The sequence below is a fragment of the Bison bison genome, unplaced genomic scaffold (assembly GCF_000754665.1).
Source record: "Bison bison bison isolate TAMUID 2011002044 unplaced genomic scaffold, Bison_UMD1.0 scf7180017864312, whole genome shotgun sequence".
Taxonomy (NCBI): Eukaryota; Metazoa; Chordata; class Mammalia; order Artiodactyla; family Bovidae; genus Bison; species Bison bison.
In genome coordinates, this window is record NW_011494884.1 from 1,500,466 (window position 1) to 1,515,587 (window position 15,122).

Sequence of the window (15,122 nt, forward strand, 5' to 3'; positions counted from 1 at the left end):
GGTGTTCGACTGCTGTAAACCCTTGTGATATTAACCAGAAGCCTTTGACGGTGCCTTTAGTTCTGTGTAACTTTTCTCTTCCCTTTCTGCAGCTTACTGTTGCCAGCCCAGTTCCATCCTTTATTTTCACAGGTTTTCATCATCATCTATCCCTTTTTTTAACAAAATATTTAAATTTATTTGAATCTGAATGAGCATTACAAAAGTTGGTTTTTATTTTGTGCTATTAAAACCATTTTTCTGTGAAGAAAAGTATGTGTAAGAACAGAGCAAATCTGTAACCTACCTGTTCCAAATAGCTCTTTTGCTCCAAGCTCCTTTATTTTTGAGAACAGCTTAGCACTAAGGAAAGGCTATTTGAACAAAGTTTATACCACTTTGTCATTTTAGGGAGATATGGTAAAGTTATACTTTTATATATTCACACCTTTGGCCTCATTCCCAAAGAAATTTGGGGGTTTTAAGCTGTTACTTGGCATGTTGCAAACCAGTGTTTCTAATACTAACCAGTTCTGCTGTGTCATTTGGTTATTGGAGCTGAGTAGAGGGGTTGCTGATTACAGGGAGCTTTCAGGCCATAGCAAGTCTTTAGTTCTTGGCAGAGAGGAAGGGTATGTGAGCTTGTGGGACAGCGGTGACTACTCCTGCAGATCACTCTGTGTCTCGTCAGACTGCAGTCAGCAGGTCTTTGTGTACTGTGAAGCCTATATAAAATTCCTTCTTGGCTTCGCAGAATTAAGTTTGAAATTGTTGTGTCTTCAATAGAATCCATTATGTACAATGGAGATATTTGTTTTGATGAAGACTTACTGTTTATTTCACATCATCTTTTTTGAAGAAATAAGTAGATGTGAAATTCTTAAAAATGTTAGCTTGGTTTTCTAGTATGTTTTCATACATTTCACTATATCCTCTTAAATTGTTCATTAAATTGAGATGTATATAGGTACCTTAGAATTCAGAAAGTTGCAGTGTGTAGTGTCTTGTCTGACTTCCAGTAGACAGATGTTTGTTAAGTGAACCGTTAAACAAGAAATGAAAGTAGACATACATCTGATTATTTGTGAAGAGAGAGGTGGTTTGCTTGGGTGGAGAGGTCTTGGCAGTTACACGCAGGGATTTTATGGTTCAGTGATGAAAACGGTCGTCTTGCAATAGAGCACCCTGTGCTGTGCCTGGCCTTCTGGGGAACCCACCCAGATAGTTTGGGGGGTGGGCTTAGCAGATCAGAGGGGCTGGGAAGGAGGAGAGCTGAAAGTGTGTCACACGCCTGCTACGTGCAGAGCCTTGGGGTGGAAACAGTCTCATGCGTTGTCTCCCTGCACCCGCGCCATGGCCCTGGAGTCCACGCTGCCACCATGTCTGTACTAGGAGGAAACAAACAAGAACAAGGGAAGCATGAGCCACCCCAGCCCCTCTGGGATCTGGTGAGGTGCTTTTGCCCACAGGTGGTACAGTGAACACAGAATAGAGTGGAAGTGTTTCTGGGAGCTGATGTACAAGACCACGAGGGGCCAGGTGATGCTCCTGCCGCTGTCCCCTCCACTGTTGCTTACTGATGGTGGCGCCCTCTTTTCAGGTTGTGATTCTGACGTTTTACATTTTCTTTTTATACAGAAAAAAATGAGGCTGAAAATTTGGAGGAAAACGAGGAGCCTTTCATTGCCCCATTAGGACTGAATGTGCCGCCTGATGTGGAGCTGGTAGGTCTCTTTGTCCTTCACAATGCTATTCACCGCTGTTAGCACTTACCAGGAAGTACTCGTGTGAGAGCCTCACCACAGTCACAGCCGCCTTACAGTTTGTGTGATGCTTTACACTTATTTTTGAGTTAATGGAGGAAAAATCATCAAACACCACCTACTTTTCTCTAAAGAAAAAAAGAAACATTACAGTAGAGTCACTAGACCAGAGCATCGGGGGCTGGGGGAGCTGGCTCACTCTCAGAGACCATGTGGTTGAATCCCCAGGTTTTACCAGTGTGGAAAAACCTAGTCAGAATTCCTGGTGAGGGGACTGTTAGCCACGTTTAGGTGTAAAAACCCTCTTACTCTAAGCAGCTTGGCTTCAGTAAAGTTGCTTTGCCCTATCTTTCTCTACTGTAGTTTTTGTGGGCACTTAAGATAAGTGTCCAGAGAAGGCGATGGCAACCCACTCCAGTGCTCTTGCCTGGAGAATCCCAGGGACGGCGGAGCCTGGTGGGCTGCCATCTTTGGGGTCGCACAGAGTCAAACACAACTGATCGGCAGCAGCGGCAACATAAGTGTCTTCACCTTGACATTCCCTTGGCACACTTCCACCTGGTTTTCCTCTCTAGTATGTCAAGACCCTGTGGTATCTCCAGGCAGCCCCTGCACTCAGGAGGAACATCTGGGTGGCATCCTGTCCACCTTAGTGCCCTGCAGCTGGTTACTGGCAGAGTTGGATTAATCTCAGCTCACCTGGCTATTTCAGCTACATTTGGTTAAGGTTACATTGTAACAGGCCTCATCAAGGCTTTTCCACCTATTACCTCATTTAATGCTGGTGGTCCTATGAAGTAGCTTCCTGTTTTGTCTCTCTTTCACAGATAAAGAGAAGTGAAGAAGTTGGGTCACACACAGCAGGCAGGAACTCTGACTCACAGTCTTTTAACTGTCGGGCCGTCATAAATTGCTATGCTTTGTAGCATCCCTACATGTTTATTAGGGATGTTTAAAACATTTTTGTTGCATGTACATACCCAGAAAAGGGCTATTTGTGCTCACTGTAAAGATTTTTCTTTGGCATCTTCCTACCATGGATGTGGGTATTCCAGGAACTTCTGTGTGTCCCTCTGTACCATCACTGAATAAACAGTGGACACTGAAAATTCTCGTCTTTCGCATTCTGCTCACGTGTGCATGTCACCTCCCATATTTAGTGCAGCATAGGTTTGATGATTCTTCCTCTTCAGTTTTGGTAATACAGAGTTTTACTATTTTTCTGTTGACCAGTCATGATACAATGGTATTGAGTAATTGTTACATAATCACAATAGAAAAAGATGTTTATCAATCAATGATCAGACAAAAACTAAAAGATGATTACAGTCGCAAGCCATAATGGGAACATGATTAACTTCACAGTATAAAAAAATTACATACAGTTTGGGGGTGTCAAGCAGAGTGATGTGGTCAGTGGGAGTGCATACGTGCACATGTTTTCAGCTGCCCAGTCAGTCTCTGTCTTTTGGTTGGTGCGTTTAATCCATTTACGTTTAGGGTAGTTACAGATACATATGATCCGATTACCATAGTCTTAATTATTTTTGGTTTATCTTCTGTAGGTCTTTTGCTTCTCTTGTGTTTCCTGCCGAAAGAAGTTCCTTTAGTATTTGTTGTAAAGCTGGTTTGGTGTTGCTGAATTCTTTTAACTTTTGCTTGCCTGGAAAGCTTTTGATTTTTGCATCAAATCTGTATGAGAGTCTTGCTGGGTAGGGAAATCTTGGTTGTAGGTTCTTCCCTTTCATTGCTTTAAATATATCTTGCCACTCCCTTCTGGCTTGTGGAGTTTCCGTTGAGAAATCAGCTGATAAACCTGATGGGAGTTTCCTTGTATGTTATTTGTTGTTTTTCCCTTTCTGCTTTTTATATTTTTATCTTTCTCTTTAATTTTTGTCAGTTTGATTACTGTGTGTCTCAGTGTGTTCCTCCTTAGGTATATCCTGTCTGGGACTCTCTGCTTCCTGAACTTGGTTGATTGTTTCTTTTCCCTTGTTAGGGAAGTTTTCAGCTATTTTCTCTTCAAATATTTTCTCAGGTTTTTTCTCTCTCTTCTCCTTCTGGGACCCCTATAATGTGAATGTTGGTACGTTTAATAGTGTCCCAGAGATCTCTTAGGCTGTCTTCTTTTTTTTTTTTTTTTCCATTCTTTTTTGTGTATTCTGTTCTGAGGCAGTGATTTCCACCATTCTGTCCTCCAGGTCATTTATCTGTTCTTCTGCCTCAGTTACCTCAGTTATTCTGCTATTGATTCCTTCTAGTGTATTATTCATCTGTTAGTTTGTTCTCATAGGTGTTTGGTAAACATTTCTTGCATCTTCTCCATTGTTTTCCCAAGATCCTGGATCATCTTCACTATCATTATTCTGAATTCTTTTTCTGGCAGGTTCCTTCTCCACTTCATTTAGTCGGTTTTCTAAGGTTTTATGATGTCCCTTCATCTGGGATATAACTCTGCTTTTTCATTTTGATTAACTTTCTGTAATATGGTTTTTGTTTTAGCCGCTTTGGGGCTGTGCCTCTTGCTTATTCTGTCTGTCCTCTGATGGAGGAGGCTAAGAGGCTTGTGTAAGCTTCCTGATGGGAGGGACTGGCATGGGAAAAACTGGATCTTGGTCTGGTGGCCTTGGCCTGGCTTGCTGCTGCTGCTGCTGCTGCTGCTAAGTCATGTCAGTCGGGTCCGACTCTGTGCGACCCCATAGATGGCAGCCCACCAGGCTCCCCCGTCCCTGGGATTCTCCAGGCAAGAAAACCCAAGTGGGTTGCCAGTTCCTTCTCCAGTGCATGAAAGTGAAAAGTGAAAGGGCCTTGCTTAGTAAAGCTTTAATCCAGTTATCTGCTGATGGGTGGGGTTGCACTCCCTCCCTGCTAGTTGTTTGGCCTGAGGCAACTCAGCTCTGGGATCTGCTAGCTCTATGGTAGGGTTATTGGTGACTTCCAAGAGGGCTTACGCCAACTGGTACCCTCCCAACCTGATGCTGCCAGTGCCCTGGGCCCCACAGTGAGCCCCTGCCAACCCACGCCTCCACAGGAGGCCCCCCAGCACCAGCAGGTAGTTTTGGTTCAGTCTCCTCTGGGGTCACTGCTCCTTTCCTCTGGGTCTTGGTGTTCACAAGATTTTGTGCCCTCTAAGACCAAAGTCTCTGTTTCCCCTAGTCCTGTGGAAATCCTATAATCAAATCCCACTGGCCTTCAAGGTCAGATTCCCTGGGGATGCCCAGTCCTTTTGTCAGATCCCCAGCCTGGAAAGCCTGACGTGGGGTTAAGAACCTTCACAACAGTGGGAGAACTTCTTTGGTATTATTATTCTCCAGTTTGCGGGTCACCCACTCAGTGGGTATAGGATTTGATTTTATCGTGATTGTGCCTCTCCTGCAGTCTTGCTGCAGCTTCTTCTTTGTCTTTAGATATGAGGTATCTTTTGGGGGGGTTCCAGTGTCCTGTCAATGGTTGTTTAACAGCTAGTTGTGATTTTGGTGCTCTCGCAGGAGATGAACACATGTCCTTCTGCTCCACCGTCTTGAACTGGAAGTCTGCTCTCTTCTGATGTTATTATATAATGGTCTCTTGAGCAGGAAATTGCTTTGTGTAGAAACCAGTTGTGAGTGCTCACTGGGTCTCCAGTGGACAGCTTGCTTTTCCTTTATGGTGATGTCAGTAGTGGATTTTTCATAATCACTGTGAATTGGAACAGTGATCCGCTGTGTGCATTATACACTGTCGTGTCCACGTTAGTGGAGGAGCTCTAGTAGACAGATGTCTGTGTCATATATTCCATCTCGGTTACTAAATGTTGAAACTGCTGGCATGTGTTTATATGGACGCATGCTGCCTGGGTGGGCAGGGGCTTCTGTAGCTCCTGGCCATGCGGGGCTGGGGATGGTAAAGAGAGCAGGTGCTTGGTTTCTAAATTAAGCTTTTGGTTTAGAACCCAATGGCTGCAGGGGCTCTGGGGTTTCGTGTGAAGGGTTGGGAGCAGTTAAGAGGTCACGGCACCCTGGGGACGCATGCTGCTGCAGGCTCAAGGCTGGCCACTTGTTTCCGGTCCAGCCCCTAGACTAGACTCAAGCCCTCAGGTGGCCTCACAGCTCTATTTTAGCTTTTTATACTGCCTCTGTGGGGCTACTTGTATGTTTCTTGGGAATTAAGGACCTAGTTTTTGCCAGAATGTGTAGCCCAATGCTTAATGGTGTTTTCAGTTACCTGTTCCTTTCCCAGGCTTTGTCACCTCCCGAGTTCTGCACACGCCCAAGCCCGTTTGTGGTTGTGTTGTCTTGCACTGCAGGGAAGGTAGAGGGCGTGTCTCAACCTGCTCTCTCACCCACCTGAGATGCCATGGACCTTCTGGGCCTGTCTGTTCTGTACTTTCTTGCGTTTCCTTCAAGCCATGGGACCAGAAGTGCTGCTGCTCAGCACACCCATTTGAGTGTGTTTACATGGGAAATGCGCTTTGTTGTTCAGTCGCCCAGTCATGTCTGACTCTTTGCGACCCCGTGGACTGCAGCATGCCAGGCTTCCTTGTCCTTCACAATCTCCCAGAGTTTGCTCAGACTCATGTCCATTGAATCGTGATGCCATCCAACCATCTCATCTTCTGTCATCCCCTTCTCCTCTTGCCTTCAATCTTTCCCAGCATCAGGGTCTTTTCCAGTGAATCAGCTCTTTGCATCAGGTGGCCAAAGTATTGGAGCTTCAGCTTCAGTATCAGTCCTTCCAATGAAATGTGCTTGTTTAACTTACTTTATGGACAGAAGGGAAAGGGGGAAGGATTCAGTGCACAGTTCCCATCATGGGCTGGGTTTCCGTCCAGTAGGTTAATAGCAACAGCAGCTAAGGAGTGTTCATTAAGCAGGTGCTGTGAGCCAGGCACTGTGCAGCTCGGCTGCTCAGTCCCCCTGACACCAGTATATCTGTGTTGGGGACACAGGCTAGAGCTGTCAAGAGCAGCCGCCCCAGGTCATCTTGTGGGTCAGGCCTGCACTTGGCAGCCCAGAGCCATTGCAGAACTTGGGGCCACATGGTTACGCTTTGCTGAAGGTTGTTCTGATTAGAGCGTTAATTCTCACCATGTTCAGCTGGTGTGTTGCCATGGGATGGAGGTGGGGGAAAATTTCATTTACCCATGTTCGTGTGGAGTTCGTGTGTTTTCTCAGGAGATTGTGAGGACTGTCCGTATATGATAAGCGCTGACTAACCCGTGGTCCAGCACATGTTGTGCATATTTGTTCTTCTGTGCTTTGTCTCTTAACTGTTTGTCCCTCTTTCCATGCAGAACTTAAATGTATTTGCAAAAACACATATGTCACCATGTTCCTTTCTGGCTTCAGGATTTTGAATCTGGTTTCAGTAGACCTTTCCCCCCTGACAGCCCTATATTCCCTGCTGTTACATCCATAGTTTTGTTTTTACAGTGCAGTTCATGACTCAATCTGATATTTATCTGGGGCTGTGATCACAGAGGACTTCCCTAATAGTTCAGTTGGTAAAGAGTCCACCTGCAAATGCAGGAGACCCCAGTTCGATTCCTGGGTCAGGAAGGTCTGCTGGAGAAGGGATAGGCTACCCACTCCAGTATTCTTGGGCTTCCCTTTTGGCTCAGCTGGTAAAGAATTCTCCTACAATGCAGGAGACCTGGGTTCGATCCCTGGATTGGGAAGATCCCCTGGAGAAGGAAATGGCTACCTACTCCAGTATTCCTGCCTGGAGAATTTGATGGACTGTATAGTCCACAGGGTCGCAAACAGTTGGACACAACTGAGTGACTTTCACTTTCATGATCACAGAGGAGGAAAGGGCCAGCCCAGCTACCCCTGGGGTTCCTCACTTATTCACCCCATGTGCCACCCAGTCTTACCCCTCATTCTCCCCTGGCTCCTGGATCTGAGCTCCAGTCTTCAGAGCTTTTCGGAAATCTCATACTGGTGCAGGTTTTCTGAACTCACATACTGTTGTCCCATTTTCAATTCCTACTCTGGAGTTCTTAGAACCACATTAATTTTGGGGGATCTGGGAGGTGTTAGCCCCCCTTCTTGGGCTCAGTCACTTTCTTAAATTAGAAAATCATTTTCCCCCGTATCAGTCTTTGTAACTTGCGTATTAAACATTGAGCATATCCTTAAAATCTCATCTTTTAGTGGGAATGATTATATTCTTAAATGGAAAAGGATTTTTCTAAAACTTACATGATAGAGCAAAGAATGTCTTTCTCCAGACCAAGCATTTGTCTTATATATACTTGCTTCAGTAGCAGATCTTGAAAGGACGTTCATAAAGTACTTTGTTTCTCTATACTCATCATCGCTTTGTGAAAGTACCTGTTTCTCTGTAACCACTGTAGCCATAATACTGCCCAACACGTGGGTGGGTCATGAGAGAATATCTCTACATGTGGGGGCAGATGGGGTTATATTTTCCTATAAGAGTCGTTATTCTGAAGTAATCATAAATGATTATATATGCACTGACTCAAAAATTAATCTTCCTGTTGAGGCAAAGCCACTGAAAACATGCATCAGCATCCAGACTTAAGTGCCCAGTGGGCCTTTAACATGGCCTCTGGTTTATTTTAGGATCAGTAAATAGCTTTAATTGTAGACATTTATGCTGTTCAAGAGTGAAGGACGTCATTAGTTCAGGAGTCACATTTGAGAATTAAGGCATTGGTACTTTGTGAAGGATTCAGGCCTCAAGTGACAATAAGCATCTTGACTGTGTGTCATTAATGAGAGGTCATTTCCCACTTTATTTGCATGTAATTTTCTAGTGTTAATCTTTTCATTGATATTAATAAAAGTATTTCAGATGTGTGGCTTCCAGCTTCTGGTCTGAGGGGCTGTCTGTGTGGGTAGGAATTGCTCAGCTCGGGATGTGGTAGAGGTAACTTAGCAGCAGGTGCAGGAGAGAGGCGGGGTCTGATTCCTAGTAGTAAACTCACTCTGAGGCAACAAGATGATTCACCCAGTAAATGTGGGTGAAACCCTCCCTGTTCTGGCCAGACCATACCTTGCTGTTCAGCTGCTAAGTCATGTCCAGTTCTTTGCAACCCCATGAACTGCAGCACGCCAGGCTTCCATGTCTTCACTATCTCCCTGAGTTTGCTTAAACCCATGTCCATTGAGTCAGTGATACCATCCAACCGTCTCATCCTCTGTCACCCTGTTCTCCTCCTGCCTTCAATCTTTCCCAGCATCAGGGTCTTTTCCAGTGAGTTGACTCTTTCTGTTACATGACCAAAGTATTAGAGCTTCAGCTTCAGCATTAGTCCTTCCAGTGAATATTCAGGGTTGATTTCCTTTAGGATTGATTAGTTAGATCTCCTTGCTGTCCAAGGGACTCTCAGGAATCTTCTCTAGTACCACAGTTCAAAGGCATCAATTCTTCGGTGCTCAGCCTTCTTGATGGTCCAGCTCTCACATCTGTACATGACTGCTGGAAAAAACTGATTTTGACCATATGAACCTTTGTTGGCAAAGTGATGTCTCTGCTTTTTAATACGCTGTCTAGGTTTGTCATAGCTTTTCTTCCAAGGAGCAGGTGTCTTATAATTTGATGGCTGCAGTCACCATCTGCAGTGATTCTAGAGCCCAAAGAGAAGTGATTCTTAGATCCTTGAAAAGCTTGTTGAAACATTCACCCTCTCCTAGAAATATGCATGTGTATGTGCCGAGTTTACGTACAACTTCCCAGAAGATTCATAACCCTCTGAAGCCTGTCTTGGAACCGTGTTTAAGGGTGCCCAATATACGGAAACCTGTTGATTTTTTTTACAGAAATCTTCCCCCTGTCAATTCAGTACAAAGCTAGAATGTCCTGCCTCAGCATGGGAGTTTTCTCCTCACAAAATTCAGAAACTGGGTGTCTTGTGACAGGGGCCAGTGTCACTCTGTTCAAACTGGGCTCTTACCATTGAAATGTCTATAATTTCTTATAGCTGGCAATAAAAACCAGGGTCATTTCTATGTTTTGAGTCATGTAGTCAGTGAACAAGAGAACAAAATGACATGAATGTGTGTGTTTTCTCATAGCCACCAACAGCCAAAATGCACGCCATTATTGAGCGCACGGCCAACTTCGTGTGCAAACAAGGTGCACAGTTCGAGATAATGCTGAAAGCCAAGCAGGCCCGAAACTCTCAATTTGACTTTCTACGCTTCGATCACTACCTCAACCCTTACTACAAATTCATCCAGAAAGCGATGAAAGAAGGACGGTATACGGTACTGGCAGAAAACAAAAGTGAAGAGAAGAAGAGTATGTGAGACCGTTTCTGTCCTGCGTTGGTTGGGGTGGAGTGGGGCAGGGGTAAGGGGGGACCCTGGAGAAGTGTAGGGAGAGTCATCCTCACAGATACAAGCTTGAAGTCTGCACTGCAGAACCTCCAGAACGTTTATGAAGTCCTGCTGCCAAGGCCCGAGGATTAAACCTGCTGGTGCTCCGTAGTCTAGTGTGACACTCTTCCTGATAAGTCTGAAAATATGTTAGATTCTTAATTAATATTTTTATAGATTGGTGATGTAGAATTAAATATTGATGCCATCAGAGCATATCCATGTAGGTTGGAAATAATTCCTTCCTTTGGGCTGTTGAACGTGTCACAGAGAAAGCAGCAGGCTCATGCTTTGTGGATGGTTCTAGGGTGCACGCCCGGTTAGGGTTAGGGTTGAGTGTCTAAAGGTGGAGTTCTTACTGCAAAGGCTAATTAAGTATTTCGAATAGCATCCTGAGACAGCAGTATATCTGTCTGCCATTGAATTTTTCTTTCAGCTGAAACATGATTTTCAAAATCAGCTGTGTCAGTCTTACTATAGACCTTACCTTCTCCATATTGGTCTCCTGCAGGTTTCTAAAATACCTGTTGCTGTTATTTTATCTTCATAAATCAGTAAGATTTTTGCCTCTTTTGTAAAAAATGTGAATATTCAGTGGCCCCCGACTGGTAAATGCCAGAGGGGAGTTGCCACTGGGCCACACCTTTCTCACCACTTGCCTTGCTGTTGAGTGACTTGGGGGGCAGTGAGATGGGGAGTATTTCCCAGAGGGATTATTTGGACAGATAACCAAGGAATGGCAGCACATAGTTCTGCCTCTGTCTGTTCCTACATTCCCACACAATATACTTGTGCCTTAAAGTCTTGAAATGTGCTTTGCTTTCAGAGTCGGGCGTCAGCTCTGACAATGAAGATGATGACGATGAGGAGGACGGCAGTTACCTGCACCCGTCCCTCTTCGCCTCGAAGAAGTGCAACCGCCTGGAGGAGCTCATGAAGGTGCTGGTCTCCTTACAGAACAAAACTGCTAATTTAACCTTGGGAAGTTGTTAAGCATGTTTTTGTGTAATAGCTCTATTTCATTTTATGATCATTGAGGTATATTTCACCGTTTTGTTTGACTTGGCAGTAAAGGATTTGGTCCCTTTATTTCTTACATGTCCTGTTTTATATAATCACAAGCAGATTATTTTCATTTTATTATATTTTGGATTATTTTTACTATTTGGGATATTTAGAATGAGTAAAATGTTGGTTAAGACTTAGAAAATGGGTTTTTCATACAGATTTTATTATGAGAGGATTTCATAGGTGCACAGAGTATGTGCTGCTTGAAACCATCTGTCACAGGAAACATAATGTGTTACCTAAAAACCTAAATTTATTTTTTCATCCTTATCATTAGGAGTTAATCCACAGCCCTCATGCTGCCATTTGTGATGTGAGAAAACAGGTCCCTCAGACCTAAGCTTATCTTTTCAGCAGTCACGCAGTGCGGCTGATCGATGGGACCTTAAAAGCTGTTGGTGATTAAAAATGAGAAATTGCTTTGAGGAGGGACACAGTTTGAGATTTTGAGTGAATTTGGAGGCTGACACTTTTCTCAGCAGCAGTCTAGTCCTATCTCCCGTCCTTACTTTCCCTCATGTCATTAGGAAGAGTGAAGTGATTCATTTATTCAGTTCCTCTGGATCTCACGACCGGCTAGAGCTCTCAGCCAAAATTAGTCAGGACCTCCTTGTGTGCACGCATGTTTACATGCATGTGCTGAGGTTTTTCTGAAGCGTAGATACTGTTCTAAAGTTGAGATGAACCTTGCCACAGACGGGTTCTGCGTGACTCAGAATGCAGGAAATGGTGTGACCTGGCATCTTCTCTCTCTGCAGCCTTTGAAGGTGGTAGACCCTGATCACCCCCTTGCAGCACTGGTCCGTAAGGCCCAGGCCGACAGCCCTGCCCCCACCCCACCCACGGCGGATGGTGCAGCCGTGCAGCCCTCCCAGGTGGAGTACACCACTGACTGTGAGTATTTTGTTGTGCGCTTCCCAGCAGGGTGTCAAACAAATCTGAAAGCTGGCGGGCAGGTCTGGTAGAGGTGCCATGAGGAACCTTTATGTTGAGCATCCTTAGCGTGTGGCCTTATCCTCTTGCTGGTTGCTTCATTTTGGCAAGATGGCTGCCCTATCCCCAGCATCAGCCCTGCATTCCAGGACAGATGAAGAGGAAGGGCAAGAGCAGAAAGCAGTGTCATATGGTCTTATCCTACAGCGTAGGCTGGGGAATGGACTTTCATTTGGACACATTGCTGACCTAAATAAAATCAGTCCTGTTAAGAAGAGCAGGGAGAACAGACATTGGTGGACGTGTAGTGTTGTCTGCCATGGTCACTTTGCTGAAAAAGGGCTTAAAACGGGGCTTAAAACAGTGTCTAATGTGCACCTTGGAATTGTTTTCGGTTCCTACTTATTCTCTCTGATTGCTACTCTTCTTAATCTTAAGATTACTAATAGAATGCAAATCTTCAAGTTTTATTCAGGAAATTATTTGAAAGTATTTAACCTTGGTCTTACTACCAGGTCTTTTTAAAATTATTTTATTCAGAGGTTAAATATTGAATTAGAGAAGAACCTTTAGCAAAGCCACAGGAATTCTGTTCAGCCTACATCTGGTATCTGATACAATGAATCCATCTATAAAGCTTGTCACTCTCAGCCATTAGAGGGTCAGCCTGAGGTTAATTCCATTTTATAATGTATAAAGTGCTTGTTTTGGGGGAATGAAGCTTTTGTTAAAAATGATAACTGTGTCCTTATGCACTTCCTGTCTGGCACTGGCATGCAATAATGTGTAATTTTGATGTGCTAAATTAACATTTTTAGACTTCAGAAATCAGTTGCTTTAGTGAACTTAATGCATATGTCCTTATTAAAAAAAAACTCTTAGAGAACTCAGGTAACATCTTTAATGCTTAAATCAAGTCAAATGAAATTTCTTTAAATGTTCAAATCAAAGAGCAGATCTGGCCCTGTTTCATCTCACCTGCTGGTTAGGGTTTGGGCTTGGGGTGTGGTGGACCTGTCCTAATAAGCAGAAATGCCTGCAGCACTTTGTAAATCACTCCCCAGGGGCTTTCTGTGTAGACAGCCCGCACAGGCGAATCTACTGCTGCCTCAGCCCAAGGTGCAAGCCCGCTGAGCGGACGTCTCCAGTTTCCTTCTTCCTTGCTGTCTCTTTTCAGACCCGTCCTTGAATTTCCTTAAGTTCAGTGTGCTGTCCCTGCACCTCCACTAGATTCCTAGAACTATCAGACTTCTTTAAATTGGGAAGGAATAGAAATTCGGGATTGAGTGGCAGTTACCTGGTTATTCTCACTGCTTATCACTAGTGTACATGCAGTTAACTGTGATGTCGGTAATGGCTCAGTGTGTCTAGAGACCCTGTAGGACTGGGCAGGGGAGTAGCTGAGCGAGAGAAGCTGCTCAGTGACTCAGGATTTCACTGCAAGGTCCCGTGGTCTGGGCCAAGTAATGGCAGGTGAAAGGTGTGGGCAGGTCCCAGGGAGCCCATGACTTCAGTCCCTTCTGCCACCCACCAGGGGCCCCAGAGGCCAGGGTGACTCATGGCAGCCTCTTCCCCCAGTATAATCTCACCCTTGCTCTCTGCAACTTCTGTGAACCAGTTCATAGGTGAGAAGTCTTGGTTCCCTGCCTGACCCATGACCCCAGATGGAGATACTCCAGTCAGGGGGCACCATTAGTAACTGGCTCTTCCCCTCAACAAAATAGTTGTTTTGATGGTCATCATTCTCTGGTGGCCCAGCTGGCAAAGAATCCACCTGCAATGCAGGAGACCTGGGTTCAACCTCTGGGTTGGGAAGATCGCTTGGAGAAGGGAGAGGCTATGGACTGTATAGTCCATTGGGTCGCAAAGAGTCAGACACGACTAAGCGACTTTCACTTCACTTCATCTCCTACACATGTTGCAAGAGTGACAGACATGAGTAGGAGAGGGCCTTTGGGGGGTCTTGCCTGGGCACACCCTGCATCAAGGGCAGCCTCACATCTGCCCAGGCCCGCAGAGATGAAGGAGTTGGTGCTGACAGAACGTGTGGGTGATTAGACATGGCAAGGGCAGGGACCAACTTCTAGGTATTCCAGAGAAGCAAGGAATCTAGCATGTTTGGGTAAAACATCTCAACTCACAGATGTTGGCAGTGAATTCATACCTTGTAAAAATATAAGGCAGGCCAGCAAAACATGCAGCAAGCCAGATGCTACTCACAGGTGCCTGTATCAAACCTCTGCTGTGGGTGCAGGAGGGATCATAAGCTGTGGGTCAGAGGGAGGTCACAGAGCTCCTCTGTGGAGACTGCTCAGCAGTAGTCAGCTCTGCCTAGAGGCTGGGGAGCAGGCTCTGAACATCCTTCAGATTTCACACAGATTTAAATGTAATGTTCGAGGAGCGAGACCAGTTTTATTGAAATGAGGAGGACAAAAACCAGATTCCTTCCTGGTAGGAAGTGAATGGGTGGTGTGCACGACCCCTTGGCCCCTTCTTGGAACTTGCCATGCGGGGACAGCAGGTAGTGAAGGAAACATTCCCTGAGAGCCCTCCCTCCAGGATCAGACCCTTGGTTTCCCATGACAACAGCCCATCTAGCATCCAAGAGTCTTAGGGTGGGAGAGGTGGCCTGGGTATTCCCAGGAAGAGCCCTGGGCTGGAATTTGGCTCTGGATCAGAAAAATGCTTAGAAGAAGTAAATACAGATAGCTGTACTTGGGTTCTCAAGTTTGTTTTTATTTGTGGTTAGATTCTTAAAAATTAGCGAGCAAGAATATGAAAAATTAGAGGCACAACAAAGGGCCACATCTGATGTGGCCCATAAGATTGCCGGGAGAAATATCAATCACCTCAGATATGCAGATGACACCACCCTTATGGCAGAAAGTGAAGAGGAACTCAGAAGCCTCTTGATGAAAGTAAAAGTGGAGAGTGAAAAAGTTGGCTTAAAGCTCAACATTCAGAAAACGAAGATCATGGCATCCGGTCCCACCACTTCATGGGAAATAGATGGGGAAACAGTGGAAACAGTGTCAGACTTTTATTTTTCTGG

The 15,122-nt window shown here is 45.0% G+C and overlaps 1 protein-coding gene across 4 annotated transcripts in view; it reads left to right on the forward strand.

Annotated features, from left to right (window-relative positions):
* SFSWAP (splicing factor, suppressor of white-apricot family) overlaps positions 1 to 15,122 on the forward strand; it is an 81,829-nt gene that overhangs the window by 6,446 nt on the left and 60,261 nt on the right. For all 4 annotated transcript variants that reach the window (XM_010852443.1, XM_010852444.1, XM_010852445.1 and 1 more), the window contains 4 exons: positions 1,618 to 1,703; positions 9,767 to 9,992; positions 10,896 to 11,008; positions 11,896 to 12,031. In XM_010852443.1, coding sequence (XP_010850745.1) covers positions 1,618 to 1,703; positions 9,767 to 9,992; positions 10,896 to 11,008; positions 11,896 to 12,031 — 561 coding nt within the window. The remainder of the gene's footprint in view (positions 1 to 1,617; positions 1,704 to 9,766; positions 9,993 to 10,895; positions 11,009 to 11,895; positions 12,032 to 15,122) is intronic.